Source organism: Nicotiana tomentosiformis, chromosome 2 (assembly GCF_000390325.3).
Source record: "Nicotiana tomentosiformis chromosome 2, ASM39032v3, whole genome shotgun sequence".
Lineage (NCBI taxonomy): Eukaryota > Viridiplantae > Streptophyta > Magnoliopsida > Solanales > Solanaceae > Nicotiana > Nicotiana tomentosiformis.
This window is the reverse complement of record NC_090813.1, coordinates 141,514,759-141,531,317: the sequence shown is the minus strand read 5'-3', so window position 1 is coordinate 141,531,317 and position 16,559 is coordinate 141,514,759. Positions and strand designations below refer to the sequence as shown.

At 40.7% G+C, this 16,559-nt stretch overlaps 1 protein-coding gene across 1 annotated transcript; it reads right to left on the bottom strand.

The window, feature by feature from the left end:
• Positions 1 to 13,220: 13,220 nt before the first annotated feature.
• LOC138905746 (uncharacterized) lies at positions 13,221 to 14,633 on the bottom strand. The gene is made up of 3 exons (XM_070194267.1): positions 14,224 to 14,633; positions 13,473 to 14,144; positions 13,221 to 13,380 (listed from the first exon to the last, which is right to left on the bottom strand). The coding sequence occupies exons 1-3, from the start codon at positions 14,631 to 14,633 to the stop codon at positions 13,221 to 13,223; spliced, it is 1,242 nt and encodes a 413-aa protein (XP_070050368.1).
• Between the last annotated feature and the right edge of the window lie 1,926 nt (positions 14,634 to 16,559).

Genomic DNA, 16,559 nt, shown 5'->3' with positions numbered 1-16,559 from the left:
GCGGGCACCTCGCCCTGCTCCTCAGTGATGGATCCTCCACTGGATCCGTTGGTGGTGCTACTAGGGCAGCTTTGGGATGCCCTCGTCCCCTACCTCGGGTCGGTGCCCTTCCCCGACCTCTGGCTCGGCCTCTAGCAACGAGGGAGCAGCTCGTCCTGAGCCTGGAACGTCCGCCGTATACGTCCTCACCATTTGTGAGAGAATGAGAGAAATGATTTTAGTATACCATCAATTGCACGATAGGAGATGAATAAATAGTAGTTTTCTAACACCCTATAGCCTCTCGACGATATGTACGGACGTCTCCGCACCGATCTGCAAGACTCTACTAGGTCTTCCCATAACTTGTGAGACCTACGTGAACCTAGTGCTCTGATACCATGTTGTCACGACCCAATTCCATCATAGGCCGTGATGACGCCCAACACCATTGTTAGGCAAGCCAACACTGATCAAACTAATGGTTTCCCATTTAAATAAATTACTAAGTGGATAACATTTCCTCATTTGTTAAAAAGATTTTTAAATTTGCAAATATGACATAATTAAATGGAAGCAAACGAGTACAAATCGTAATCATATAAACAAATCCAAAATCATAAGTCCACTAGTGTGTGTGCCAAGACCTGGTGTCACAAGTATGTGGGCAATCTAGTAGAATATACAAAAGAACACTAGCGTACTCTCTGAAAGGAAATAGACAGAAAATAAAACATAAGGAAGACTCCAGCTGCTCCAGAACAGCTCGGAAGGCAGCTCACCGTGAAGTCTCGAAATGAGGATCTAATCTGCGCACCAGACTGGTAACCAGATGCACCTACCTCAGATTATAAATCCTCGACTGGTAACTAGATGCACCTACCCCAGATGCACCGGTCAATTATAAATTATCAATAAATCATAACCCTTTCTTGATTCTTTTCAAAAGAAAAACAATTCAACTTGAAGCTTTTAAATCCTTAAAATCCTCGACTTAGTTCCATTTGATACAATTAACAAATATAATGAAATAACGTTGTCCACAAAGCATGGTGTAAACCTAAAACTACACGGACATACACAGGAATAGTAGCTACGTACGGACTCTCGTCACTTCGTGCGTACGTAGCCCTCACAAATAACAACACATATTAATTAAGTTCACCTATGGGATAAATTCCCTCTTACAAGGTTAGAAAAAAGACTTACCTCGTCTCAAGCCTACTTCCCAATTCAAGAATGCGCTCATACCTCCAAATTTGATGCCAAACGACTCGAAACTAGTCAAACATTACATAAATCAATCAATCTATGCTCAAAAGTTCATACCTCCACTATTAGAGTGATTAACCAACCCAAATTGAAAGATTCCTAAAATTCAACCCCGGGCCCACATACCCGGATTTCGGAAATTTTTAAAGAAAGTTGCTACTCATAACCTTAGGAACATAAATATATGGTTTTCACTAAGTTTCATAATCATTTTCATGGTAAAACCTCATTTGTTTATTAAACCCTAGGTTTTTCATATAAACCCATGATTTCTACCAATTTTCATGTTGAAATCTACCCATAATCTATGTATTAAACTCACATTTAGGTAGGAATTACTTACCCTCAATAGCTAGGTTGAAGTCTCCCTTTTTGAAGCTCTAAAATCGCCTAAATGTGTGAATAATGGGAGAAAAATGCCTAAGTCCCGTATTAAATGAAGTTCACTACCTCCAGCGATTTCTGCACCTGCGGTCATAGGGCCACACCTGCGCCCTCGATTCTGCGGGAAAAAGTCCGCTTCTACGGAACTCCCCTGGGTCGGCTGGCATCGCTTCTGCGGATGGGTTTCCGCTTCTGTGGAGGATAGGCCGCAGCTGTAGAACCTGGGCTGCCCTTCCTTGGCCACTTCTAAGAGGCTTGGCTCACATCTGCGGCTGGCCAAGCTCAGGTGTGATTATGAAAGACCTTATGCTTTGGCTGTTGCTCCAAATTCTCATCTTGGTGCGAGCCTCGTCCGATTGACACTCGGGGCCCCGCCCGAACATACCAACAAGTTTGGAATCATAAAACGGACTCGCTCAAACTCTCAGAATGCCCGAAACAAAATCAAAACGAAGAATCGCACCCCATAACTAATTGAATCAAACTTAAGAACTACAAGTTCTTCAATTTACTTCCAATGCGCCGAAACATACTTAAACTACTCGGAATGACACCAAATTTTGCGTGCAAGTCTTAAATGACAATACAAAACTATTTCTGGTCTTGGAATGCTGTTTGGACCTCGAAATTACCAAACCCCACTCCCAACCAAATTTAAAGAACTTCTAAAACCTTCAAGAACCAACTTTCACTATTAAGCGCCAAAACGCTCCCGGGTCATCCAAAACCCGATCCGAATATACACCCAAGTCCGAAATCATCATACGAATCTATTGGAACCGTCAAATTCCGATTCTGAGGTCGTCTACTCAAAATGTTGACTGAAGTCAAACTTGACCTTTTAAGACAACCTTAAGGAACCAAGTGTTCCGATTTCAACTCGAACCCTTCCAAATCCCGAACTAACCATCCCCGCAAGTCATAAAATAGTAAAATCATGTACTCCTTATTTAGGAGAAAGGGGTTCTAGAAATCAAAACGACCGATCGGATAGTTACACCTATGTCTAAAATAACTTCAACTAGGGAGTGGAGACCCTATGTTGGAAAAGAGACTAGGGAGAGGAGACCATGTGTCTAAAATAAAATCAACTAGGGAATGGAGACCCTATGTTGGAAAAGAGACTAGGGAGTGGAGACCCTATGTCTAAAATAAAATTAACTAGAGAGTGGAGACCTTATGTTGGAAAACGCAGCTAGGGAGTGGAGACCCTTTGCTACCATGATTTTGAACTTTTATTAAAAAAGCAAATTTTATATATAAAGAGAATGATTAACAATGTGGGAAGAAATAAATTGGAGAAGACTTCCCTTTTGGAGTTGTTGCTGTTGCAGAGCTGTTTCTAGCTCCCACGCGATTTCTTTTATTTTTTCTTCTTTTGTTTTGCACCTGCTTCTTGCAAGGTTGCTTTTTGATTGCACATGTTTCATGTTTTTCAAACAAAGAAGAATTGTTAGTTTGAAACGGTGGTTGGTTTTGCGGCCTTGAGTGTTTCAGCCATTTAATCTTAGCCCATCTTTGTTTTATGAGGATTTCAACCTGCCAATAGTTGTTTCCTGAATACCACTTGCATTTCTGGCCCCGTAGAGCTTTTGACTTTTCAAACTTTTACATGACGATTGATCGCGTGGGACTTAACCTTTTCAACTTTATTTTGCCCTTGTAGGCACTTTCAATTTGATTTTCTCTTTTTGAGAGTTTTGATTTTGAAGCATCGGCCACCATGGCCAATCGGTGTCGACTTGATGCCCCTGTCGAGGCTGGGAGCCCTTTTTTGCATACTAACCCGTATCAAACAAAAGCCCTGTAAATCAGTCTTATCATCCCTTCTTTGCCTTAATTTTGGAATAGAGTTAGACCGAAAGGGATTCAAAGGAAAACAAATAATGGAATGGACAATGAATTTAGACAAGAGGTATCCCTTTCGGGGAATAGAAAGAAGGACTTATCTGGAGTACATGAGGACTTCAATGAACATGACATGCCTAATCTATGTAAACCGTCTGACTCACAGCAATTCATCAAAAAATTTGCCGCGAAATCGAAAAACCTTGCCAGGGACTGTGTCAATGCCAACGGCTGTGAAAATCCTATTTTCGATCAGTAGAGCCCTTTGCGGGTTTTCACCAGCTTACCTCTCTCATTTCTCTTCTCACCATCGCCTTATAGTAACCTTTGCGGGTTTTCACTAACAAGACTCCCTTATTTTCATTTTCTTTCATTTTGGTTACATCAAATCCAAATGACTGTATCCTCCAATTCTTGAACATTCTCATTGATTGATCGGAAGGACTTGCAAAGGATTTGGGTAAAACGAATTTGGATTGAATTAGAACTTTGGAACCTTTTAGGCGAAACCATCACCGAACCATTGTAACATCTACCCTAGTTTCAACTTTTTAGGGGAAAGTGAATTTTTATTTTGGTGTGACCGAATCCAGAGTGAGCCTGCCTATGTATCCTTTCGGAATCAAGTCGAACGTAGTTCAATTAATATGAACTATTTTGATTTTTGTTTTGTTTTCTTTTTCTTCTATTTTGTTTTCTTTTCACTATTTTTCTCTCTTTTTCTTCTTTTTTTTTAATAACATCTTCAGGTTCCAAAGAGGGTAATCAAAGAAAGGTAACCGGTTCAAAAGGGTTAGCAAAAGGGTTAATGATATTTGGATAGCGAAAATGAAAGCCTTCGGCATCCCAATTAGAGAACACTAATGCTACATAGAGGGTCAAACATAGTACCTTTTGATGGCATCCGCGTTGACAGTTGTTTCAGGGACATTTCTTTCGATGCTTTCCAAGTACAACGCTCTCTTTTGGAAGTACTCTAGTTACAATGTATGGACTTTTCCAATTTGGAGATAATTTTCCTTTAGCTTCTTTATGAGTTGGGAGGATACGTCTCAGAATGAGTTATCCTATTTCAAATTTCCCCGGCCGCACTTTCTTGTTGTAGACACGGGTCGTACAACTGCCCGTGGTAAACCGTGGCCAATCATTTTTCATCAATCAGTGTCAATTGTTCCAATCGATTAATGACCCAATCTTTATCCTCAATCACGGCTTCAACAATGATCCGAAGAGAGAAAATCTCAACTTCGTTCCAATTTTCTATTTATTTTCCTATAAGCCTTGTCTTCAAAACATTCTATTTCTTGATTCAATATTTCAGGGTCTGGCAGCATTTTAGGATCTGGGCATGAAGTCCGCAAGCATGTCATGTCATTAAAATCTGCATTAACATAACTGAAAAGAGAATAAGAAAAGTGACAGGATTAAGAAAAAAACATTCCTGGATAATGAAATATTAATTTCATTTGATTGTTTTCTTTTTGATAGAAGGGTTTACATCAGAAAGTAAGACAATAAAGTAAAATATCTGAATTATACCCTAGAATAATCTGGAAGCAAAAAAGACAGCAAGACCGGCTACCGAAATTCTCGTCTGACAGAGAACTTTTCAGGTTTGGCGTCGTTTTTAGGTTTCTCTTCTGCCGCGGCAATGGCTACTGGTCTTTCAATGTCGGATCATCAATTCTTCAACTTCCCTTTTGAGGGTCCAACAGTCCTTTGTATCATGTCCCACTGATCCAGACTGGTATTCACATAACATCATCTTAGTGCGAAGGGGACTCGGGGTTTAGCCAGTTCGGGGCCACTAGCTGCAGCAGACCTAGCCCGATTAGCTTTTGAAACAAACTTGAATATGATTCACTAATAGGGGTGAACAGATTCCTTCTTAGGGGCTCTCTTGGGCGAGGATTGTATTGGGGAATATTTGGTTGGGGATTATATGGAGCTTGGTAGGGACGGGCATTTCTGGGAGGTGGAGCTCGATTTTTGTGTATAATGATGTGGCTGCGTGTAAGGTTGCACGTTCATCACCGCATAGGGAGGCGGTGCCACGACATAAGCAGCATCTTAATGGGGATAATAGTGTTGTGGAACCGTATGAAGCATATATGATTAGTTGAATGACCTACGGGGCCCCCTCGAGCTCGAAGCCATCATGACTCCCTCTTCCCTCCTTCTTCTATTCATCAAACCCCCCGAACCATTCTGAATGGTCTGTGATGTGGCCTTAAAGGCAGCATGACTCAAGATTCGGCCCGTTTTTAAACCATTTTGGACCATCTCCACAATTTTGATAGCTTTGGTGAACGGATTACCCATAGCGGACATCATGTTCTAGAAGTAGTCCGCCTCTTAGGCCTGTAGGAAGACCGTAGCCATTTCTGCTTCGTCCATTGGAGGCTTTAACCTGACAGCTTGCTCGCACCATTTGATAGCATGTTCACGGAAACTTTCCAAGGTTTTCTTTTTCAAATTGGACAAAGAGTTCTCTTTTTGGATTTTTTCATTCTTGCCTTTTTTGGTTGATTTTCGCTCTTTGTTTTTCTTTGTTATTTTGTCACTCCTTTCTTTCTTTTTATTTCTTCTCTCTTCTTTTTTTTCACTCATTTTATTTGATAAAAATGATCGAATCTGATGGGAATTGCCTACGTATCATGACGCCGCATGAATCAGATCTCGCGTAGTTCGGGAAGATCAGAAATAAATTAAATAAACTAACTCTTTTTTTTGTTTACGTTTTCAAAAAATCGAACCATGAAAGCTTCTAAAAAGAAAATATTTGGAATTTGATTTTTGTTTTTTAAATATTTTTGAAAAGAAAGACTTCTAAAGAAGAAAGAAAATATATATTGTTTTTTTGAATTTCAATTTTTTTTTTCTATTTTTTCTGAGAAAGACTTCTAAAAAAGGAAAAGGATTATATATATATATATATATATATATATATATATATATATATATATATATATTTGGATTTTGATTTGATTTTGTTTTTCGAATGAAAGACTTCTAAAAAGAAAGAAAATATTTTTAATTTTAAATTTTTTTTATTTGGGGATTTTCTATGGAAAGACTCCTAAAGAAGGAATTAAAGAAAAATATTTTTGGATTTTTGAAAATTGCGGGTCGGAACCGATGAGTTTTGCCTACGTATCTCACATCCGGTGAGAATCAAAGTTGTGTAGTTCGGTCAGTATTGACCCAACAGGAAAATATGACTTTTGAAAATTATTAGCTCATTTGGAAATGACTTTTTTTTTCTTTTGCTTTTTTTTTCAAACTTTCGGCAGAATTTCGAGTTTTCAAATACCTGGATTGTTCAGAAACCGGGTAAATTTCTCTCTCCTGCCTCACTCTTGGTTTTTCTTGGTTTCTTTCCCTATTCTTAAAGCCGGACAATATGCAAGACAAAACAAACATATTCATAAGTAGCACATAAAATGCATCAAGATGGTCTTTTATATTGGGTACACCTTTCCTAGACGGACCCAACCCCTGTGTTGAGTCCCCAAAGTCAAATGCACGTGATGCAAATAAACGTTCCTACTAGGGATCCGACATGAGGCTATGTGATCTCATCCAAGTCACACCTCTATTCGGGGTTGTGAAACGGCCGATTGCAATAATAATACCCCAACAAGGAGTCGGGATCAAATTCACAGGGAGCTGAGATGGGATTAGTGGTATATATTTGGATAAAGCACGTGAAGTATCTTGGTTGCACTTCCACAAATATGGTTTTGTTTTTACTTCTAAAATTACGTTAAGAATTACAATTCTAAAGATATAAAACTAGAAAATATTATTTTTGGATGGTTTTCAAATATATAAAAAGTCCTAGAGGTATGACCTTCACCTAGGTGTTTGCCTAACGGGTTTTACTATCTCTAGGTTTAACCCTTTAATTAGGACTATCAATCTCTTGATTTTATCCATTATTCTTTTTAGCCAAGTTTTCCTAGAATAAGTCTCTCTTTCTCAAGTAGAGACCAAGTCAAATAGGCATAAACTAATGTTTGCAACCATTAATTCTACAATTAAAGGTAAGAACAAGGCTAAATAATAAACATTCAACCATAAACAAGACATAAATCAAACACCTATTAGGTTCACACACTAGGGTTGGGTCACAACCCTAGCTAAAAATCTAGCTACTCATAATGGGTATAGAGGAAAATAGAGAAGAAAAGATGATAAAACTCATATTGCAAGATTAAAAGATAAAAATCCAATGTTAAATCACCAAAGCAAGCTAAAGTTGCCTAAAGGGGTAAAGAAAAATGGCTACATTACTTTCAATATTCAAAACTTAACCTAATTTCGTGAAAGTAGTCTATTTACACAAAGCTGGAATTTTCGGATAAAATTGCCCTTTCGGAGGTTCTGCGGCCGCACAATTATATGTGCAGTCCGCACTTCTCTTCAGATATTGACAGGATTTGACTCACCACACAATTCTAGATTGCGACCGCATCTCTCATGTTCTGCGGTCCGCACAATTCTGGGGCTCTTCTGCGGACTGTACATTTCCTGAGTGTGGTCGCATAGCTGTTTCTGCGGCCGCACAATTATTGTGCGGTCTGCATTTCTTCTTGATCTTGAAATGAAACTCTCTGAACTTTGGCTCTAACGTAGCTTCTGCGGCCGCATAATAATTGTGCGGTCTGCACTTTGCACTGGGCTCTGTTGATTTTCCTTCACATTCTGCGGTCGCAGATAAAAATCTAAGGTCCGCACTTGAGCTTCTGTGCCTGATTTTGTCCTTGTTCATATCACTCCTCCTTGTGTTGGATTTCATCGTAGTGGCTTATTTTCCAATACTTCTCCAGGTAAGCATATTTCATCAGTTTTCGGGAATAAAATTAGACACTTTTGGACTAAAACGAAAGCTAAAAGACGCTAATAAGTAGTCAAAATTCCCACTTATCAACTCCCCCAAACTTAAGCTTTTGATTGTCCTCAAGCAAATAAGGTAATTCCCACCTCCACAAGATACGAACTATTCCAACTAATCTAAGGTGAATCAAACACACATCAATTAGGACCAACAATTACCCACAACACGTATGAATTTTCAACAAGGCAATGATTTGAAGTTTTAAGCACAAATAGTTCTATTGTGACACTAGAGCATCAAGAGTTGACTTTACTCATCAAGAAAGTTCGCTCTTTCATTTAGGTCATTGTGGATCCCAAACTCCTCCTCCTCTACTCTCTATTAGCATATCTCACTTAATAATGTAGCACTCATTTCAAGGATTTGTGAAAAGTTCGCTCATCTCTCTCAAAAGAATGTCACAAGTACGGTTCTAAGTACCATATGCTTGCCCCTCATGTAAATCACCACTAATGTAAGTTCACTCAACTTGAAATCACGTAGGGCTTTTTCGGAATGTAATGAAGGCTTTTGGACTAAGATAGGAAATGTTGGAATAGAACGGGTTCATCTTTCCTTAACCACTCCATTTTCTCTTTTTGGCTCATGCTTTGTCAACTCTTTGAGTCATTTTCTTTTTTCTTAGGGGAACTAGAGTGACTTAACATCACTCTTTCTTGGTCATGATATTTGTTTTCTCCTTCTTTGTTTTCTCCATGCTTTGCATTTTTGCTTTTCTTTAAATCCCTTCAACTCTTCAACTTATTCACTTTCTTTTTGCATTTTTTTTTGGTTATTTCTTTCTTTTTCTTTGCATTTCCTTTTCTTCATTTCTTTTCTCATTTTGTACCTTGATACCACTTTCAAATTTCTCGTATATGCCCCAAACTTATGTTTTAGCCAATTATTTCTCAAGAGTGTTAAGGAAAGCTCGGGTGCCAAGAGAGGATCACTACAAAACGGGTAAAGGCTTGTAACATGGTTATCAAATGAGAAAGGTTTTAGGCTCAAAAGGGTTGACTAGGAATAACAACATTGGTGGGTCATGGAAAAGTTCAAAACGGGTCAAAAAGAGCCTACAATTCTTCTCAAGCCAAGCAAAACTTAGATTTTTGCCTAGAAACACATTCGGGGCAAGTTCTAGACCATTCGCACGGGTACTTGGACTTGCAACAAAATATCTCACCTCTCACACAGCTAGATTGTTCAAGAGGATAGAGTCGAGGTCCCACAACAACCATATTCGAGATTGAAAATCACTAATGGTTCAACTAAATCACTCGATGATTGCTTAAGTCAACACAAGAGTCAAAAGGTCACTAACTAGAGCTATTTCTTTCCAAGAACTTGTTTTTAATCATAAGTATGTAGTTAAAAATGTTGGTACCAATTGAAGCATGCTTGACTCCTCCAGTTCAACTCAATTAGGTCCTCTTATTCATTATTACTACAGTTCTTACCTAAACATCAAAAACGGACTCAATCCCTTAAGAAGGTTGTCACGCCATCCATCGTTGGGAAGAGTCACCCGGTTCACACAAAAATTACCTTTGGAAAGAACCGTGGCATTAAGAAAACCAAAGGCTTATTGATCACTTAAACATGAAAAGAAACTACTAAATTAAAAAGAAGTTATTAAAGTAAATAAGAAGCTATTAGACTAAACATTGACTACTGAGAAAACAAAATAAATAAGCTATGAAGTAAGCTGCTGAAAGCATAAATGAATATACGAACTGAGAAAGGGAAAGAGAATATATACATCAATAGAAAGAGAAGAATATGTACATAATGAAAGTAAAAATAAAAAGAGAATGTTATCAGTTATTGCAGGCCAATGTCAAATGTCAAATCAAAATAGACTCCACCCCCTGAATAAAAATAAGCATTGTCCTCAATGCTTAACAAAATAAAAACAAGGAAGGGAAAGAGTAGAGAGGACTCCCTATGTGGTCTCAGTGTCCATAGCAGCATCACCTCCCTCAGGCTCCTCCAACTAGATCTCATCATCCTCTGCTCGGGGAGTAGCTTAGGTTGGTAAACATCTGTAGCACCGCCTCAGCAGTGTGGGAAGTGAGGTTTGGCTCCTCGGACTGGCCATCTGGTGCCACTGGTGTTGATGGTGTTGCTAGGTCTGTTGGTACTGATGGATCTGTCTCCATAAGTAAGTCAAATGGAAGATCTTCAGCGGCTACTATCTTGGTCACCTCTCGTCTTAATTTTTCAACTAATTTTCTCGAAGCGTGAGATTTTCTCATCTTCTTCACCTGCTTCCCAAGGTCCTCAATTGCTCCCCATATGCCACCAAGGTGTCCATGATGGTCTTTTGATTCTCAGATATTTTCTTCAAAGTTTCCTCCACTGACGGAGGAATCTGGGGGTGCTGGGGTGGAAGTATGAACTGCAACAACACTAGATAGGTCAGACAACTTTTCAGTAGCTGTCTGCATCCAGTTGTTGAGACTTACCAGTGTCTGGGAGACTTGAAGCATAGAGAGTGGATAAGTAGAAGAGGAAGGCACTGATACTGATGGCCTTTAAGATGGAGGTGGAGGTATGGCAGCTATATTAGTGGAAGGCTCGGCTGCTGTGGAAGGCATGGCTACTGTAGAAGGCATGGCAGCTGAATCTGCAACTACCACCGATAGCTCATCAGACTGGTCTACGGTAGTAGTCGACTTACCCTTGTTCTTCGGGTTCCTTGTGTCCTTCAGAGAGTACCAGGAGAATGGCTTCTTAGCCCTAACCTTTGTATCAAAGCTCTTGGGTTCCACCCCCGCATTCGTGAGATACTCCGTGATAGTGTTGGGATACGGATAGGAGATTTCACCTTGTCTGACAACCAGAGACATGTTGGCCGAGATGATGGCACCCACATTGATTGGGTACCCGACCATGATGGAAGCAACTAGGACTGCCCGAGGGATTGGGAGATTGTTTTCATTCAGGCTTGGGTCTATGCGACTGCACACAAATGTTTGCCACCCTTTTGCTTCAAAGTTGAAGGTGTTCCGCTGAATGGGAACCCCTGCTGTGATTCGTGGTGGTGGTCCTAGAGCTGCTAGTATCTTAGGTAGCCAAGGGCGAGCTGCATCACCCATTGTGAACTTCTCTAAGTACTGCATCGGCTCCATATCCTCGAGCACCAAATAAGTGTTCAGGGTGCTCTGATCAAATCGTACTTTCAAGTTTCTTACCTTAGTCACCTTAGTCCCCTTCTTGATGTGTGTCACATTGGCGTAGAACTCCCGGACTAAGTGCTCCTGGCATCCACCACCCTTTTAGTGAACCATGTCCACCCTTTTCTCTCCCGAAACTGTTTTGCCAAATTTGTATTATACCTATCCAAGTCTTTCAAAAGAAACTGACGCTCAAGTGTGAGCGATCTCTGAGGCCACCACTCTCGGAACCTGGTGAGAGCGGTCAGACTCACAAATTTGTCTTCTCAAATTTCCTTCTTTTTTGACCTATCGAGGCCGGCAACACTGGTATCACCCCCCCCCCCCCCCCCGACCGTCATCCGGAATATCACCATCATCATCAACTGTGACTGGTGCAATGGAGGCATGAGTAGATAAGGGTTCTGAACCCTGATTGTCATCATCCGAACCCTCAGAAGTGCTTGCTGAGGTGGAAGGCTCATTTCGGAGCTGGTATCCCCCTGGAAATTGTAGTGGCTGAGATTGGGCATCAGGTCATTCTTCCACAAAGTGGCCCTCTCATGCTTCCCTAGACAGGATATACGAACTTGACCCAGAGGGCTCTGCAGCCATACCTCGCCCTGCAGTTGCCTTTTTATATATCACTTTTTGCACAGAGAGTGGTAGGGTACCCCTGCCTCGACCTCGGGAGGGTTCACCCCTCCCCTTGGATGTATCACCTTGTCAACATGATCTAACCATTATCTGCAATACATAGCAACAAGAGTCAGTTGTAGCTCAAATCCAAAGTATCAGACAGTTGTAGACAAACAGTATGCAGGTTGGGGGAAGTGCGGTCCGCACATTTTTGGGTGCGATCGCACAATTTTGGAAGTGCGGTCGCACTGATGGTTCTGCAGTCCGCACAATTGAATTTTGGTCCGCACAATCTTGAGTGCGGTCGCACAATTGCAAGATCCATAATGATAAATCTTTGAAGTCAGAGAATTGATCGATCTGCGACCGCACACACTTTTCTGCGGCCGCGGTTATATTTCTGCGGACCACACAATTTTGAGTGTGGCCCGCACAATCATTGCATAATATTTGCCCTAGCCTAATGATCTGCGGACCGCACAATTCCTTGTGCTGCCGCACAATTCAAAAACAAACGGCAGTTACTTAGGGTTTTTCAATTCATGCACAATTTAGACATAGTATTGGCAATTTAGACATGATACACAGTTTACCCATCCCCCAATTAGCAAATAGGAAGTTACCCATATAATTTTAAGCTCACATGATGATGAATTTTGACATTAGGGCTAAAAATAACTAAACTAATTATGAACAAAATTAAACAAATTGAAAAATTTAATGATGAATTGAACTTACCAGTAATGTGGTGATGCAAGGAAGAATCAAAGAGGATAAAATTAGAGTGAGATGCTTGAATCAATTGAGTGCATTGTGCTTTCCCTAGTGTCAAATGTTCAGTGTTTGTAAAGTTAGAACAGTGGTGAGGAGGAACTATTTATAGTTAGTTGGTTAGGGAAAGGACTCAAGAGCTGAGTGCGGCCATATAATTTTGTGTGCGGTCTGCCCTCCTTTACCTGTTACAAATTACCCTTTTGATGATCTGCGGTCCGCACATTTTTTAGTGCGGTCGCAGATTTTTGTGCGGCCTCACTTTGGCCATTTCTCTTACATGCACAACTTCAAAGAGTTTGCAATTTCTGATCTCCAGTTGTGCGGCCGCAACAAGAATTGTGTGGATGCAGATCTCTTTCTGTTGTGGCCTTCAAAATCGTGTGGTCCGCACTTTTTTCACACTTAGCCACTTTTGCTGAGCACAGTTCCTGCAAAGCACACTCATTCCTACAACACACTTCAAAACCAGTTAGCACAAAACAAGACCTATCTAAAGAAGAAGAAAAAGTAAAAGAAACATGGGTTGCCTCCCAAGAAACGTCTGATTTAACGTCGCGGCACGAGGCAGATTACCATCAATCACTCGAAATGAATCACTGCCACTACGTGGCCAACACCAACTTTTCCCAGATAGTTCTTCACCCAGTGACCATCTAAACACTTCTTCATTTTTATTCTTCAAGCCCAATGCACCAATGGGTGTCACACTCACAACTTCAAACGGGCCACTCCATTTAGACTTCAACTTTCCCGGAAACATTCGTAACCGAGAATTGAATAATAACACAAAATCACATTCTTTAAACTCCTTGTTTCGAATGTACTTGTCATGGAGGTACTTCATCTTCTCCTTGTATAAGGATGAACTTGTATATGCATGGTACCTAAATTCATCTAGCTCATTCAATTGTGCCACCCTTAAGCTGGATGTGACATCCCACTCAAGATTTAGCTTCTTTAAAGCCCGCATGGCCTTTTGCTCAAGTTCCACAGGAAGGTGACAAGCTTTACCAAACACTAACCGGTATAGAGACATCACAATCGGTGTTTTGTAAGTCGTCCTATAAGCCCATAAAGCATCATCAGGTTTCTTCGACCAATCCGTCTGGTTGGCATTCACTGTTTTTGACAAAATATTCTTGATCTCCCGGTTGGAGACTTCCACTTGCTTGACGGTGATAAGGGGTCGTAAATTTGTGAGTAACACCATACTTGATAAGCAAGGTATCAAAAGCTTTATTGCAAAAATGCGACCCCCCATCGCTTATAATGGCCCGCGGAGTACCAAACCTTGTGAAGATGTTCTTTTTCAAAAATGTTACCACACTTCTAGCTTCGTTGTTGGGTAGAGCAACGGCCTCAACCCATTTTGACACATAATCCACAGTTACCAATATGTAGGTGTTCCCACAAGAGCTTACAAAGAGTCCCATGAAATCAATACCCCACACATCAAAAATATCAATTTCCAAGGTGGTAAGGGGCATATCATTTTTCTTTGAAATCCCACCGGCCCTTTTACATTCATCACAACGCTTGACTAGATCACTTGCGTCCTTGTAGAGAGTAGGCCAATAGAATCCACAACTCAACACTTTGGCTGCCGTTCTTGCTCCCCCATGGTGACCACCGTAGGGTGAAGAATGACAAGCCCTAAGAATTTTAACTTGTTCCTCCTCTGGCACACATCTTCTAATCATGCCATCGGTACAAATCCGGAATAGGTACGGTTCATCCCAATAATAGTCTAGGCAATCCCGTTTGAGCTTCTTCCTTTGGTTAGAAGAGAACTCATCCGGTACAATACCACTCACAAGATAATTTGCTAAATCAGCAAACCATGGCATCTCGGTCATTGAAATGGATAGAAGTTGCTCGTCGGGGAAAGAGTCATTGATTTCAAGACCACCATGTGGCCTCCCCTCCTCCTCCAAGCGAGACAAGTGGTCTGCCACTTGGTTTTCACTGCCTTTGCGGTCTTGGATGTCTAGATCAAACTCTTGCAATAAAAGCACCCATCTCATTAACTGAGCCTTTGAATCTTTCTTGCTCATAAGGTACTGAAGTGCTGCATGATCCGTGTGGATAATCACCTTTGTACACATCAAGTACGGGCAGAACTTCTCCATAGCAAAAACAATAGTAAGGAGCTCTTTTTCGGTCACAATATAATTAAATTAAGCATCATTCATTGTCTTACTAGCATAGTAGACCGGATGAAAGTTCTTATTGATACGTTGCCCTAAAACTGCTCCAACTGCCACATCACTAGCATCACGTATAAGCTCAAAAGGAATGCTCCAATTCGGGGCGGTGATAATGGGAGTAGTTGTCAACTTGAACTTGAGCAATTCAAATGCTCTCATGCAATCATCATTTAAGTGAAATTTAGCATCTTTCTCCAAAAGCTTGCACAATGGGTTCACCACCTTGAAAAAGTTTTTATGAAATGCCGGTAGAACCCCGTGTGACCCAAAAAACTTCTCATGCCCTTCACGAATATTGGAGGTGGAAGTTTAGAAATCACCTCTATTTTTTCCTTGTCGGCCTCAATCCCCTTCTTTGAAATCTTGTGGCCAAGGACAATACCCTCCTCGGCCATGAAATGGCATTTCTCCCAATTCAACACCAAGTTCGTCTCTTCACATCTTGCCAAGACCTTATCCAAATTTGCCAAGCAATCATCAAAGGAACCTCCAACTACCGAGAAGTCATACATGAAGACTTCAAGGTAATCCTCTACCATATCCGTAAAGATCGCCATCATACACCATTGGAAAGTTGTTGGTGCATTGTATAAGCCAAATAGCGTCCGCTTGAAAGAGAAAGTGCCATAGGACAAGTAAAGGTTATTTTCTCTTGATCTTCCGGGGCAATAAGGATTTGATTGTAGCTTAAATATACATCTAGAAAGCAATAGAACGCCCGGCCGTCCAACCGATCAAGCATTTGGTCAAAAAAGGGTAGTGGGAAATTGTCTTTCTTCGTGACTTTGTTTAGTTTTCGATAATCCATGCACACTCTCCATCCGATCACCGTTCTTGTTGGAATCAACTCGTTCTTATCATTGGTGACCACAGTTATGCCCCCTTCTTCGGAACACATTGCACTGGAGAAGTCCATAAACTATCAGAAATGGGGTAGACAACACTGGTATCCAACCACTTTATGATCTCCTTTTTGACCACCTCTTGCATTGCTTCATTGAGTCTCCTTTGATGTTCAATATAGGGTTTGTCATCTTCCTCCAAATTAATCTTGTGCGTGCAAAATGTGGGGCTTATTCCCCAAATATCCGCCAAAGTCCACCCAATAGCTTTCTTCCTCTTGTGGAGCACCGCCAATGTAGATTCAACCTGCACGTTAGTCAAACAAGAGGAAAGAATAACCGGTAAAGTAGAACAAGGGCCAATACATTCATATCTGAGATGTGGAGGCAATTACTTTAACTCCAAGATAGGAGGCTCTTCAATTGAAGGCTTTGTAGGAGGAGTTTTCCTATTTTCAAGATCCAAGGAAAGTTTCCGAGGTGCATAATTGTATAACCCCATCCCTTGCAAAGAATTTACACATTCCATGAAGCCATCCATTTCCTCATCATCAAAATTTAGCAAAACGGCCTCCAA

Bases quoted from the DNA above. Each gene is read 5' to 3' on its own strand.
- LOC138905746 (XM_070194267.1), bottom strand. From the start codon at position 14,633: ATGATTAGAAGATGTGTGCCAGAGGAGGAACAAGTTAAAATTCTTAGG. The intron at 14,145-14,223 runs GTTTGGTACTCC...TTGCTTATCAAG, and splicing joins AAAAAGAACATCTTCACAAG to TATGGTGTTACTCACAAATT. The intron at 13,381-13,472 runs GTTTCTTGGGAG...AGTGTGTTGTAG, and splicing joins GCCGCGACGTTAAATCAGAC to GAATGAGTGTGCTTTGCAGG.